At 42.9% G+C, this 15,218-nt stretch overlaps 2 protein-coding genes across 14 annotated transcripts in view; one reads left to right on the top strand and one right to left on the bottom strand.

Moving 5' to 3' along the window:
• Positions 1 to 15,198, top strand: part of LOC139272969 (FERM domain-containing protein 6-like) — a 135,532-nt gene extending 120,334 nt beyond the window's left edge. For 5 of the 11 annotated variants that reach the window (XM_070889161.1, XM_070889163.1, XM_070889164.1 and 2 more), the window contains 2 exons: positions 521 to 600; positions 1,020 to 4,888. In XM_070889161.1, coding sequence (XP_070745262.1) covers positions 521 to 600; positions 1,020 to 1,301 — 362 coding nt within the window. In that variant the 3' untranslated portion in view covers positions 1,302 to 4,888. Of the gene's footprint in view, positions 1 to 520; positions 601 to 1,019; positions 4,889 to 14,468 lie in introns of those variants that run through there. The other 6 variants (XM_070889162.1, XM_070889170.1, XM_070889167.1 and 3 more) reach the window with 6 other exon arrangements.
• Positions 1,333 to 15,218, bottom strand: part of LOC139272971 (uncharacterized) — a 44,054-nt gene continuing 30,168 nt past the window's right edge. Inside the window, exons 3-4 of one of the 3 annotated variants that reach the window (XM_070889174.1) lie at positions 9,479 to 9,641; positions 8,216 to 9,344 (exon numbers count right to left, since the gene is read on the bottom strand). In XM_070889174.1, coding sequence (XP_070745275.1) covers positions 8,797 to 9,344; positions 9,479 to 9,593 — 663 coding nt within the window. In that variant the 5' untranslated portion in view covers positions 9,594 to 9,641 and the 3' untranslated portion in view covers positions 8,216 to 8,796. Of the gene's footprint in view, positions 1,880 to 8,215; positions 9,345 to 9,478; positions 9,676 to 15,218 lie in introns of those variants that run through there. The other 2 variants (XM_070889175.1, XR_011594982.1) reach the window with 2 other exon arrangements.

The following is a 15,218-nucleotide window of genomic DNA, read 5'->3' as shown; positions in this document are numbered from 1 at the left end:
GTACAAAAATATCTTTTCAGAGCAATAGTTTTTATTTAAAGTTTAAAAATCTTCTACAAATATTATGAGTAGATTATGTGCTGGCCAGTACTTTGATATGGTACATACTGGGCTAGTAAAAGGTTTTCAATGAATCTCTCCCGTGAATCGTGTGACAAAGCTCCACAGTGAAGGCCTATAGCCAAGGCCACTGAATTGTGGTTTTCACAGAAAGTTGGATGGAATCGCAGAATACGATCCCCAAAACACAAAAGAATACTACTATCCCATCTTATAATATAATTAGACTTACTCAGTCAATATAAACCAAAGGGACTAATTGTAAACAAATAGAATCCTGGAAAGTGATCCTGAAAATACTGGTCAAAATCTTACAGTAACAACTGATTTAATTTGTTAGTTTAAAAAAAACCTAAAGGAAGTCTATATTGTAAACAGCATCATAAAATTAAATCTTGCAGGCAAATCATACATTCCTATGCTTTTTAGCAATGAAGTAAGAGTCCGTTTCATTTTATAGATAACAGCAAAGAAACCACTGAGAGTTCGTATGATCCCTCGGTAAAGCTTCGAGGACAAAGCGTAGACTCGCTCTCACAGGTATGAAGCCTTGGTTTTATCATCTTGTTAAGAAACTGGAGTCCAATTCTTTGCGCTCACGCATTACACCAGTGATTGCATATGTGCTATATTAAAAGGTGCTGTGACATCAGCTATTTGATTGGGAGAGGATTTTAGATAAAATCTATGTTTGTTTACAATGAAGATCAGCAAACCATCAGTTTGGGTCTCCCATAATGTTAATTGCTGAACTCACCACTTTACTATATTTTAAACTTGCTGGTAGGTCATTTGTAACATCAATTTAAAAAAAACTGCTAACCACAACAGGGTTATTAATATGCAAAGAACTAGAAAGAGAAGTTAAAAGATTCCCCTCAGGGAAAGTGTAAATTCTCTCAGTGTTCAAAACTTAGAAAAGCTGCACCGAATGAACAAATGCGTCTTCACTTTTACAGGCTTCGCGATCTAAGCCGAGAAACTCGACCGATCGCCATAGTCAGAGTTTGGATGATGTACGTCTGTACCAGCAGCAACCACCTTTAGGTTCCACTTTGTCTTCAGACACCTCCCAGAGCTACACTTTTGGCTGTATCTATGAAGACAAAGATAGCCAATTTTGCTATACTTACTCCACTGCGGATTGTAAAACTAAGTCCACCTTTTATGGCAAACGTTCAATGAACTGTCTATCCTTGGATCTTCTCGGAGAAGAACAACTGCTGGAATTTGTGGTATAGTTAAAGGCCGTGTCATGGTAAATATGCTAACTTGCCAAGTCCTGGACTGATCTATTTTTAAGTATTAAATTATGATTTAAGGAAGTTGCATTATGAAACATATGTGAAGATGTCCTACAACAGGAGTCCAGAGTGAGTGAACATCTAAAAACTTGAGCCTAAAAGTAATTTTTGCGAACAATTTAATGGATCATTGTATACCTCACCACTACTTGGAGCCCAAATTGAAGACTCGTTGTCAGAAGCTAATAGCAATAGTCTGAGTAACTTTGGAACTTACTGTAGTAATGTTGTAATGGGTTTTATTTTATACATAGAAAACAAATGGAAAACTTTTAACCATTCCTATTTCAGTACCAGAGAGTTTTTCTTGACACTGGCCATCTGCAAAACAATTCCATATTTGTCCAAACGAGAAAAATGCAGTTCATCTTACCTGTGAGGCACTCAACATAATGATGAGTTGGGAAGCATGAACTTTGGCGTGAATTGCTTCCATCGTCCCTAGCAGCAAAATTGGTGGGAGACGTGGTTGTGTTTCGGGAGTCATGCTAACCCGAAAGTCCATTTTTAACAACCTACAACAGCAAAGAACAGCAATATGAAAACAGTGGAAGTTTTTTGAAGATCTATCCAGAATACACATTTCTGAATTACTTTTTGGACACCTCTGTGATTTGAGGAAGGAGTTTAAACTGAACAACATGCAAGAAAATACCAATGAATTATTATTCTGATCATTAAAAGAAAGGTATGCCTTCAGAGGCAGTAGAATGATCAGTGCTCCAATTTACCAATTAACAATGAGATCCCAATTATTGCTGTGCCATTATTGGGAGACGCTGAATAGTTCTATGATGCTTCTTATGACTAAGAAGTGAAAACTGGAAGTCCAGTCACTATTTGTCACTGGGAACCTCCGTTTGGCAGGTGATAGAGTAGAATTAATAGAGGCCGATGAACAGATTTCAAGCTCATCCTCGACAAAAACGGTTTGGTTTCAAGCAAAGGTGTGCTATGCTGCTAAGATCACCATTTTAAATATGGCCAGAGTAGACTGCAGTTTCACATTACTGCTCATTCTTGGTCTAACCCTGTTTCATATTGGTACAGTGGTAGAAATGATGGGTAGCTTGCATTACATTGGACCAGGTAGTTTTGGGGTGCACTGGAGGTATTCACTTAAAAACAAAACTGTAAATTGCTCCTCTTTAATACCGTCTGTGTAAAAGTTAATCCCTGGAGACCAAAAATGCACTGAACAAGATAACAAAGGAATGATATTTTGTTGCTTCTGAAATGTACCCTTGACGCTGACATGTGCCTTATACTGATGGAGTAAGAGAATATGCAACAGCAGTGCTTACGTTACAATACCATCCACTGAGAAGTATGAACTGAATGAAAAATTAGCAATAACAGACCAAGGACATGAAAATGTAGTATATTTGGATGGAAAGGAATCCAGTTTCATGAACTGAGGGATGAAGAGAGACAGAGATGAGGATTCATTTCCTCCCGATCCTATTCACATCAATTGCTGGTTGTTGCACTTTTCTTTTAAATGACCCCAATAATGATAGAAATGACAACACAGGTTGCCATTCTGCCTGGTGCACCTAGCTCTTCAAATGGAACTGTCTACTCCAAGTCTACTTCTTTGTCCTTTCCCTTTTAAAATAATTATTCAGTTCCCATTTAAATGATATAAGCTCTGTATCCATATTCTAATGACCCTTGTGTAAGAAATTTCCCTTCATTCTTGTACTGATTTTGTGTTTGTGCCTGCTTGTTACCTATTTGCCACTTAAAACAAACTTTCATTATTTGCTGCGGCAAAACCTTTCCTAATTTTGAAAACCCTCTAGTCGGAGTAGGTCTCCCTTCTTACCTAAAAAGCCCCAATATTTTGAGCCTTTCTTGAAAACTATAACCACTGATTCCTGGTAATGTTCTAGTTAATATTTGCTGTGTCCTTTCTGTGGCTCCAATATGCTTCTTATAATTGGTCGGCCATAACTAGCCACAGTACTGCAGCTGACTCAATCAACAAAACCAAAAACAGATTATTTGATCATTCATTCAATGATTTCCTGTTTCTGGAACTTTGCTGTGTGCAAATGATCTGCTGGGCTTGCCTATGTAGCAACAGTGACTGCACTTCAAAAGTAATCCATCAGTTGTAAAGCACTTTGGGAAAATGTTACAGTGCTATATAAATGCAAGCCATCATCTAATTAATGTCTTGTACAATTTCAACATCACTTTCTTGCTTTGCAATCAAGGCATCTATTACATAAAACTCAATCATATGACTTTATATGGCCTTTTCCTGCATTTCTTCATACTTCAAGATTTTTTTCAAACCTCAATTAAATTAGTCAAGCAAGAACTGCCCTTTACACATCCATTCTAATCGAAGCCTGCAGTTTTAACTTATTTGGGTCTGCTATTGCCTACTTTATATTTTGCTTTCACTTCTGATAATATTATCAGTAATGTGCTGGTGTTCTGCCCCTTTTCTGTGCCATAACGGTATATCAGGAGCGAAGCTAAATCAACTGCATTGGTATATAATGTGATCTGCAAATCTGATCATTTTCCAGATGCCAATAATTTCTACATAGTGGCAATGTAGCTTGCATGTTCTAAGAAAATTGCAGAGGAAATACAGTAAAATAGATTAAGTAAAACTGTGGCTAAAATTTACAGCTAGGACAAATGAAAGTTTACTATTTACCAGTTTATCGGCCTTCTATTTTATAGATATGGGCAAGGACAAATCTCCAAAATAAATTCTTTCCTTCAAGTCTTCTAAGTTAATATCACACTATTTATAGTGTGGTGTTATGGTTACAGGTTATGCATATCAGTATTTGACTTCCATTTCCTCATAGAAACTGTAGCCAAAATGTGCAATGTCTGTAATCACACTCGGTGTCATCAATAATAGTACATTTGAAGAATTCAGACCGATGAAGGGTTAGACGATTATTTACATTTTTCCCATACGTCAAAATGTTTTTTGCCAAATACCCCTCTCTCTCTCTGCTCTCACACACACTCGCTTTCTTTTTCTTTCTTTCTCTGCTTGCTGTCTCTCTCTCACTGTCTCTCTGCCAGTTTGTTTTGAACTGAAGAATTGAATACATAAACTGTTGCATACTGCATTATTTATATTGCCTTTAAACATGTAACATAAGCTTGTTGTTGTAAATAAGACTAACATTGCTGTTTTTATACCTCTTTTGTAGTGATTTGAAAACAATGAAGGATATATTTACTTTCCTAAGGATTGTTTTAAAATGCCGAAGAACAATCATTTTATATTGTATGGAATATTACAGTATTATAACTGAACACTGTGAAAATTAATTATGCAAATTTATCCTGTTTATTTACACATTAAACAATTAGGTAATCTTTTGTCTAGACCCACGAGACTTTAAAAATGTTTACTGAGGGATTTAAATGATTGTTATATAATATAGATGAACTGTTATTTGTATACTTGTTGAATATGTAGTTTTAAATGTGAGCTTCATATTTTCTGTTCACTGTCATCCTTTCCATGAAAGGAGCCCTATTATGCACATAAAATACAAGTTACAAAATTTGAAATTTTCTGCCATCTTTTTTTCATAAATTGAGAAGAGAAATATCCATATGCTTCATCCTCTTCCTTTTATTCATTTGTAGGTGTCCCTTTGTTTTTTTTAGGGTTCCGCTACATTAATGTAGTGATGGTAATTCCCAACATATGGATCTTGTGCACCTGATAGCGATATCACTTATAAACTTACCTGCCAGCATTCAGCTGGCGGTTGTTGTAACCCACTTTTTCCTGATCTGCCGTCGGTACTCTTCAGCTCCCTTGACAACCCTACTAATGCGAGGAATTGGTTCAGTTCATTGGTGTGACACCAACAAAACCAGTTACTTCCACCCCTGCAACATCACCCAAATTCATCCTCACCTCACGCCAGCGGCAGCTCAAACGCTAAACCATGCTTCTGTGTTGATTTCTCTAACACTCTTCTTGCCAGCCTCGTAATGCCCACTCTCCATAAATTCTGCTGTTTACATGCCTGTCTCTCACTGAGTCCTACTTACCATCATTCTAATTTTTGTTAACGTACATTGGCACAATAACCCCAAAGGTGTTTATTTCGAAATACTCAGCCTCCTTTACAAATGCTTCCATGGTTTATCCCATCCTATCTCTGAGACTTCCACCCTTGTGCTGCATCCCAAACTCTTTATTCGAACTCTGACCCCCACCCCCTGCCGCCATACTACCAGCAACAGAACTTTAATTTATCTTGGCTCAATTCTCTGGAAGTCCTTCCCTAAACCTCTCCACCTTGTTTCTCCATGTTCTGCATTTAAATACTTTCTCAAAACCTACATATTTGATGATGTATTTGATCCCCTCTCCGAACTTCCCTACTTTTGGCTAGACGCTCATTTTTATGCCTCCTTGGGACATTCTTCCATGTTAAAGGTGCTTTGTAGATGCAAGTTTGTTGTACATCAAGTGGCGAATAACTCCCCTCTCCCTTTCAGTGCTTATTAAGAATCTGTTCTTTTCGAACGCTCTCCAGTTCTGACGAAGGATCATCAACCCGAAACGTTAACTCTGCTTCCTCTCCACAGATGCTGCCTGACCTGCTGAGTATTCCAGCATTTTCTGTTTTTATTATGGCAAATAACTTCCCTGATAGCAGATACATCCCACTCCAATAGTTGGACTCTCCCTTTGGGGTTGGGGGCGGGAGGTTGAAGGGGGAGGTAGATTGTATCATAAAGATACAATTTTAAAAATATATAGCGGCCCTTGTTGGATATTCGGATCCTCACTTGCTCTGAAAAAGCACCAGTGCATGGGATTGTCCAGAATAAAATACTACCTTCAGAGCTGAATAAAAAAACAAAGTACAAAATACACCTCATTTCTTGGTCAATGCAGGTTAACTGGATTCTTGATCAATTGCAGGTGAGACAATTAGTACATACCATGTAAAAGAGGGAATGGTATCGAGAATCATAGGATTACAGGCAAATTATGACAGGAGGCCGTTCGGCCCATAGTGTCTGTGTCAGTCGAAAAAGAGCCACCCAGCCTAATCGCACCTTCTAGCACTAGGTCTGTAGCCCTGTAAGTCACGGCTCTAAGTGCACATCCAAATACTTTTAAAATGTGATGAGGGTTTCTGCCTCTACCACCCTTTCAGGCAATGAGTTCCAGATCCCCACCACCCTCTGGGTGAAAAAACTTTTCCTCATCTCATCTCCCCTCCCTCCCCCCCACAACTACTTTAAATCTATGTCCCCTGGTTGTTGACCCCCCTGCTAAGGGAAACCTTCCTATCCACTCTATGGGCCTAAGTTTCCACATGATTTGCGCCTGATTTTTAGGAGCAACTGGTGGAGAACGGACTATCTTAGAAATCGCAATTCTCCACATTTTTTTTTCTGCAGTTCTAGTCAGATAGAACAGTTCTACTTTAGAACAGAATTTTTTCTTCAAAAGGGGGCGTGTCCGGCCACTGACGCCTGATTTCAAAGTTTCCACAGTGAAAACGTACTCCAAACTAACTTAGAATGGAGCAAGTGAAGATTTTTGTAGAACTGAAAAAACCTGTTCTACACATTAAAAATCAGGCGCAGGTTACAAATTAGGCGCCCAGAACGAGGTGGGGGGAGGGGCGGGGGAAGGGAAGTCATTAAATTCGACAATAAATCCTTATTTATACTTATACAAATATTATACAAATAAATCCAACCTGAATAAACATTTATAAGCAAAGAAAAGATTAAATAAACCATCTTCCTACCTGTGTGAAAGTGCTTCAGTCAGCTCAGCGATGTTCCCGCGAACGGGAGGGAGGGGCGGGCAGGCAGTAACGAGGCAGCAGCAGCCTTCCACTTGAGGTGGAAGCCTTAGTTCAGCTCAGCGATGTTCCCGTGAATGGGAGGGAGGGAAGGGAGAGGCAGGCAGTAACGAGGCAGCAAGCAGCCTTCCACTTGAGGTGGAAGCCTTAGTCAGCTCAGCGATGTTCCCATGAACGGGAGGGAGGGGCAGGCAGGCAGCCAAAGATACAGCAGCAAAGATACAGCAGCAGGCTTCGAGCTGTGAGGGGGACTGAGGCCATTTGGACAGGGAGAGGCAGCCACATCGACAGTTTTATATTTACATTTGCAGAATGGGTGCTGCATTGTCAACACCACATATTATGCAATGGTTCGCCATCAATTCACTGCATAAGAGAGAATTGATTAGAGCTCACCGCAACAGGAACATCGTAGCCCATAGGTTGATGGGCAGGAGACCTTACCCACGTCGACAATATCGAACTAGGCGCTCGTACCTGGACATGAGCGAGGCTGATTGTGTGAAAAGGTTGCGTTTTCGCAGAGAAGTTGTCACTGAGTTGTGTTAATGGAACATGAAACAGTTTGAATGAAAAAATATTTTATTGAAAAGTTAACGTCACTCTAATAAAATATTTGTTGTATCAAACTATACTTTTTAATATGACTCTTGAAGATCACTTATAAACTTGTAAAGTTACAAAAGTTACAAAACACTTTCTATGTGAAAAATTTTACACTCTAAGATCACTTAAACTTCAAGATCACTTTTTAGATGCAAAATTAAATAATTTACAGAATGTGTGAGCATTTACACTATAAGATCACTTGAAAACCCTGAGATCACTTATAAGTTGTAAAGTTACAAAACTTACAAAACAATTTCAATTTGAAAAATCTTACACTCTGAAGAACACTTTTAAACTTCAGGATCACTTTTTAGGTGCAAAATTAAATAAGATACAAAAAGAAATGAGCGCATTTACACTATAAGATCACTTAAAAACCATAAGATCCCTTATAAGTTGTAATGTAACAAAACTTACAAAACAATTTCAATTTGAAAAACGCTACTACAGCTACATCAAGAACAAGAACAAAAGCAGCAAAGAAAGGCTGCAACCATGTCTCATCCACATCTCAGTGAACGTTCACTTCCTCATGGGGGTGTCATTTGATTGGCTGGGCTGTGTGCCCTTATTGCAGCAGCTACCTCAACCAGGCCCTCCCTGACGGCCTGTGCCGACACTTGCATGCCCTCCCTGCTGGCCTGTGCCGTAATTTGCATGCCCTCCCTGATGGCCTGTGCCGTCGATTGCACTCCCTCGGACATTCCCTCCCTAAGTTCCCGTGTCATTACTGCTATTTCTCCCGCCAGGCCCGTCAACTCTTCACCTACTGCATTGACGCCACCGATGATTGATCGGGTAAGCTCATTGGTCTCCATAGCCAATGCCACAACCTGAGCCGCATCTGTTGCACGCTGCATCTCAGGAGAGCGAGTCTCCAATCTCCTTCTCTGCCTGCGTCTGCCTCGTGGCACCACTACACTGGGAGGGCCGGGCACGGACGGTGGGATGCTCGGTGTTGCAAGCGGCACCACTGCACAGGGAGGCGCAGGCTACGACTGTGGGACGCTCTGTGTTCCAGACAGCTGAACTGGAGGGAGAGGCTCGGGCTGGAATGGTGGGATGCTCTGTGTTGCAGACGGCAGCACTCGAGTGCGAGCCATGGGCTGGGATGTTGGACGAGTGGGTGTAAACTGCTCGATGGTATCAGCAGCAACACTGGGACCCGAAGCGTCGGAATCGAAACCATAGTAGTAGGTGGAACCAGAACCTATGCGAGAGGGAGGCGTTTGCTGGGATGGTAGTGCAGTGACTGTAGAAAGCTGCATTATACCAGCAGCACCACTGGGACCCGCAACATCGGAAGCGAAACCATGGATGGTGGGACCAAGACCTATGCTAGGGGTTGAAACTCTGATGCCCCTTGATGGGAGCTCATAAACATTAAATTGGAAGCTCTCCCCTGCAGACATTTCAGTCATCGCTGCCATCATCCAGTCTGGATCATCCGCAGCTGGTTGTACTGGTTCTTGTTCTGTACCCTCAGGATCCTCAGGGTTGGCAGCAGCAGCATCGTCATCATCATCATCATTATCATGTTCTGCAAAATACATCAGAACAGTCAAATTCTTAACAGCAAGGGAGGGGGCCGGGTGGGTGGCATGAGTACTCTCACACATAGCAGGCCAGGCAGCAGGTTGATTTAAAGGGCCACGATGCATTTTCAGGACTTACCCTCTTCCTCGCGTGCGGGCCCAGCTTGTGCTGTACCAATTGCTTTACTCCATGTCCGACTCATCATAGCAGCTACCCTTTGTTCCAAGGGTGTTAGTGGATGCAGATTGGGCATGCCTCCTCCTGTTCGAGTTGCTTCCCTTTTGTTGTGGGCCAATTTCTTCTGCAAAGAGTAAAATATAACTTTTTACAGAGTGTGTCAGTCTGCAAGGTGGGACATACAGATAGCCAGCCAGGTTACAATTACGATTAAATTAAAAATGGGAAATATTACTTACACTAACTACTTGACCAAGGTCGTGCCATTTCTTTTTACACTGACTTCCAGATCTCCTGGTATGCAACACTGCGCAGTAATCTTCTGCAACTTGGTTCCAGCGTTTCTTCATTTCTTTTGGTGGCACTTTTATGCGACCTCTGTTGCTGGTATCTAGCTCCTGCCATCTCTGCTCAATTATATTCACTAATATCTCAACTTCCTCATGTGAGAAATTCTTTTTTCTTGGTAGACGTTGATCCATTGCAAAGTTGAATTGGCACGTTTTTTTCGTGAAAAGCTGAACTCACTGATTTCAGCAGGTGATTTCTTCAGCAGTGCTGCTAAAAACACTCCCTCACACACAGAAATATCAATAAAATTAAAATACAAGCCTTTGCAGGGGTCCATGAACAAATCTTCACGTTTTCTGCAGCACTTTCTAAAATGGCCGAGTGCCAATGTTTTTTTCACACTGCGCGTGCGCGAACGCTCCAACGTGCGCGCGCGCACGCTCCAACGCGCACGCGCAGCGTTGCCGGCAGGAAAAAAAACTAATTTAAATAGTACCCGCCCCCTCCCACTTACAAAATCGGCGCGAGAGTAGGCTCCGCCCCCCCCCGGGCGCCGCGCCAGGCAGACAAGGAGCTGCAGAACGCTCCAGAATCGCAATTTTTTTTTTAGGCGCCGTTTTAGGCGCGAAAAACGGGCGCCCAGCTCGGAGGGGCGCCCGTTTTTTATCGTGTGGAAACTTGGGCTCTAAGGAGCATCTTGCTCCATTTCGGCTGCCCCCAAAAGTTTGTCGCCATCCTCCGCCTGCTCCACGATGGCATGCAAGTCATGATCCTGAACAATGGATCCACCACAGACCCAATCCACATCCGGACCGGGGTCAAGCAGGGCTACGTCATCATGTCAAACCTCTTCTCGATCTTCCTCGCTGCAATGCTCCACGTCACACTCAACAAGTTCCTCGCTGGAGAGGAACTAAACTATAGAACCAGTGGGAACCTGTTCAACCTTCGTTGCCTCCAGGTTAGATCCAAGACCGTCCCATCCTCTGTTGTCGAACTACAGTACGCGGACGAACTCCAAGTCATCGTCAACATCTTCACCGAGGCGTACAAAAGGGCCTTAACTAAACATCCATAAGATAAAGATCCTCCACCAACCTGACCCCGCCACACAGCACTGCACCCCAGTCATAAAGATCCATGGCACAGTCCTGGACAATGTGGACCACTTTCCATACATCGGGAGCCTATTATCAGCAACGGCAGACATCGATGACGAGGTCCAACACCGCCTCCAGTGCGCCCGCGCTGCCTGAGGAAGAGAGTGTTCGAAGATCAGGCCCTCAAATCTACCACCAAGCTCATGGTCTACTGGGCTGTAGTGATACCCGCCCTCCTGTACGAAAGAGGAAGAGGAGGAAGAGGAAGGGGGCAAGGTGGAGAGAGGACGGGAATCTCACACTAACTTCTCCCAGAACAACCCCTTTGGCCAACCGTCCCCCGATTATTCGTATTGACTACGTAGCTTGATTGTACAGAGAACCTCCCCGGATGACGAACCGATTTAGAAACATAGAAAATAGGTGCAGGAGTAGGCCATTCGGCCCTTCTAGCCTGCACCGCCATTCAATGAGTTCATGGCTGAACATGCAACTTCAGTACCCCATTCCTGCTTTCTCACCATACCCCTTGATTCCCCTAGTAGTAAGGACTTCATCTAACTCCTTTTTGAATATATTTAGTGAATTGGCCTCAACAACTTTCTGTGGTAGAGAATTCCACAGGTTCACCACTCTCTGGGTGAAGAAATTCCTCCTCATCTCGGTCCTAAATGGCTTCCCCCTTATCCTTAGACTGTGTCCCCTGGTTCTGGACTTCCCCAACATTGGGAACATTCTTCCTGCATCTAACCTGTCTAACCCCGTCAGAATTTTAAACGTTTCTATGAGGTCCCCTCTCATTCTTCTGAACTCCAGTGAATACAAGCCCAGTTGATCCAGTCTTTCTTGATAGGTCAGTCCCGCCATCCCGGGAATCAGTCTGGTGAACCTTCGCTGCACTCCCTCAATAGCAAGAATGTCCTTCCTCAGGTTAGGAGACCAAAACTGTACACAATACTCCAGGTGTGGCCTCACCAAGGCCCTGTACAATTGTAGCAACACCTCCCTGCCCTTGTACTCAAATCCCCTCGCTATGAAGGCCAACATGCCATTTGCTTTCTTAACCGCCTGCTGTACCTGCATGCCAACCTTCAATGACTGATGTACCATGACACCCAGGTCTCTTTGCACCTCCCCTTTTCCTAATCTGTCACCATTCAGATAATAGTCTGTCTCTCTGTTTTTACCACCAAAGTGGATAACCTCACATTTATCCACATTATACTTCATCTGCCATGCATTTGCCCACTCACCTAACCTATCCAAGTCGCTCTGCAGCCTCATAGAATTCTCCTTGCAGCTCACACTGCCACCCAACTTAGTGTCATCCGCAAATTTGGAGATACTACATTTAATCCCCTCGTCTAAATCATTAATGTACAGTGTAAACAGCTGGGGCCCCAGCACAGAACCTTGCGGTACCCCACTAGTCACTGCCTGCCATTCTGAAAAGTCCCCATTTACTCCTACTCTTTGCTTCCTGTCTGACAACCAGTTCTCAATCCATGTCAGCACACTACCCCCAATCCCATGTGCTTTAACTTTGCACATTAATCTCTTGTGTGGGACCTTGTCCGAAAGCCTTCTGAAAGTCCAAATATACCACATCAACTGGTTCTCCCTTGTCCACTCTACTGGAAACATCCTCAAAAAATTCCAGAAGATTTGTCAAGCATGATTTCCCTTTCACAAATCCATGCTGACTTGGACCTATCATATTACCTCTTTCCAAATGCACTGCGATGACATCCTTAATAATTGATTCCATCATTTTACCCACTACCGATGTCAGGCTGACCAGTTTCCAGTCCCTAGCATGGCTAAACAAATGCGACAGTGGTTGGGGATGATCAATTACTGCAGATCCTGGATCCCTAATGTTGCCCTGATGACTAAGCACCTCACACAGTATACAAATAAAGAAGGCAGCTTTAAAATAAAAACCGTAGACGTCCAAGCCTTTAAGGAACTAAAGACAGCCCTGCTGCAAGCTCCGGCTTTGGGCCGGCCCCTCTATGACCGGCCCTTTCAACTGTATTGTACAATCCTGAAAGACTGTGCTATCTTTGTCTTAACACCTCTCACTCCGTAGCTGCCCTCCTGGGCCAACTGCAGACTCAACACCTTACCATGGCCAGGCAAAGCAGATATGAGATCTACCTACGAAATAATCCTAAGCTGACCTTTCGGCACTGTACTGCCATTAATCCGGCCTGTTTTCTTACTGAGCCACCCCAAGGTGAGGAAGAACCCAGTCATGACTGTTTATCTTTAATTCAAGAGGCCACATCGGTCAGGGAAGATTTAGTTGATGTACCAATGGAAGACCCAGACTGTATTATGTATGTTGATGGAAGTTCTTCTATTAATCCAGAAGGTGCACGAATCTCAGGATACGCCATAGTAAACCAGGAGAATCAGGTCTTGGAATCTGCCGCCTTTGAAACCACCTATTCCGCCCAACAAGCTGAACTATTCCCACAGGGGAATGAGATATCCCATCGGCAAAAAGTATCTGACTTGTTGCAAGCCCTCATGCTCCCCAAGCGCATTGCCATTGTTAAATGTACCGCCCACACCACCGGAAAATCCCTGGTTGATATAGGAAACTACTGTGCTGATGAAGAGGCCAAACAGGCCTCTCGTGAACAACAAATGGTAGTGCCCAGAATGATGAGTCAGACTAAAAGTCCTGCAAAGGATAAGTTAGCCTCGGAAAAACCAATGCCAACCATCCAAGATGTTATAAAAGCACAGGAGGACGCTCCCGAAAAAGAAAAACTGTTGTGGAAAAATTATGGATGTACTTATGACAATATTTCTAAACTCTGGACCACTCCCGCGCAACAGACTTGCATGTCTGACGAGTTGGCTCTATGGGTTATTGAATGTATGCATTTTGCTATTCATTGTGGAGCAAGGACCACAAGTGACACACTTTTGGCTACTTGGTAGCACCCTAGACTCCAGGCGCTCGCCCAGAACATCAGTAGTCGTTGCCTGGTTTGCCAGCAGCATAATCCAGGGAAGGGAGTCCCCTGTGATTGGGGTAAGACGTCCCTACCCGAAGGTCCCTTTGAGACATTGCAGCTGGACTATATTGAGTTGCAAAAAGTTCAGTGTTACAAATATGTGTTAGTAATAGTAGATGTGTTTAGCAGATGTATTGAAGCCTACCCTACCCTGGACAATAAGGTGTTAAGGTGTTAATGAGGGAAATTGTTCCTAGATATGGTATCCCAGCTCGACTGATGACCACCTATGTTCTTTCTCTGACTCAGGCTCTGCGAATAGCCCACAACCAGGTTCAAGATGCTCACCTCGACCTCCCAGTTTTACGAATTGTCCCTTGTGGCACCAGGGAAGTATGTCCTGATTAAGAAATGGATTCGGAAGGGATTAGAGCCACGATGGGAGGGGCCTTTTCAGGTGTTACTTACTACCCCCACTGCAGCTAAGGTTGAGGGGAAAAGTGCCTGGGTTCACCTGCACCACTGCAAGCTCACCACCCTCTAACGAACCTATTTTACTGGTTATTCTAACTCCCGTTTCTGTTCCAGATTTCCTCTTCTCCATAGCTGAACAAGGCCAACGGTGACCTGATTAAAAAGTGGATCCCGAGGAGACCAGTTTGAACTTCTACCCGTAGTGATAGACAACCAGCTACAGTGACGGTGACCTGAGAAGAGAGACGAGAAAACCGAACTCTTTTAATCAGCAAAATATCCTAAGGGTTATCATGGAATGATAAAAGGGGGGAATGAGAATGCATACTGAACATGGATATTGAATGTATACAGACATTAAAGTCGAGAAGTTGAGAACGTGGGAATTATATATGGACAGTATAAGCTAACAAAGAATTCATGGAGGAATAGCCATGAAAATCTCAGACTCGAGACTGCAAAATGTTACAATACTGACACAGCTTGCAAAAAACTTCAAGGTCTTATTAGATCATACTACTAACCTGAAACATTAACAGAAGGAGAATAATGGGTCTTTGTGTAAAATCAGACCATACTAAGGTCAGCTTATGAGTGGACAAAGGGAAAGAGGGATCAAAGAGGATAGGCTGAACTAGGATGTCACTCTAAATTGTATCTTGTTATCTTTTACCGAAAATGTATAACCGTCGTGCCTTTACAATGTAACGTCACTTTGTCCGTAGGAAGTGGGTACGCTCTATCAGAAAGCATTCCTTCTGTCTGATAAAGTCCCCGGCCGGTGCTTTTGAAATAAAAGCTTGCTTTGTTTAAAGCAGAAACGGTATTCGACTCAGTGATTTCGCTGAACCAGATTGAGGGAAA

This window comes from Pristiophorus japonicus, chromosome 9 (genome assembly GCF_044704955.1).
Source record: "Pristiophorus japonicus isolate sPriJap1 chromosome 9, sPriJap1.hap1, whole genome shotgun sequence".
NCBI lineage: Eukaryota > Metazoa > Chordata > Chondrichthyes > Pristiophoridae > Pristiophorus > Pristiophorus japonicus.
The sequence above is the reverse complement of the archived record's forward strand: the minus strand, read 5'-3'. Positions and strand labels throughout refer to the sequence as shown.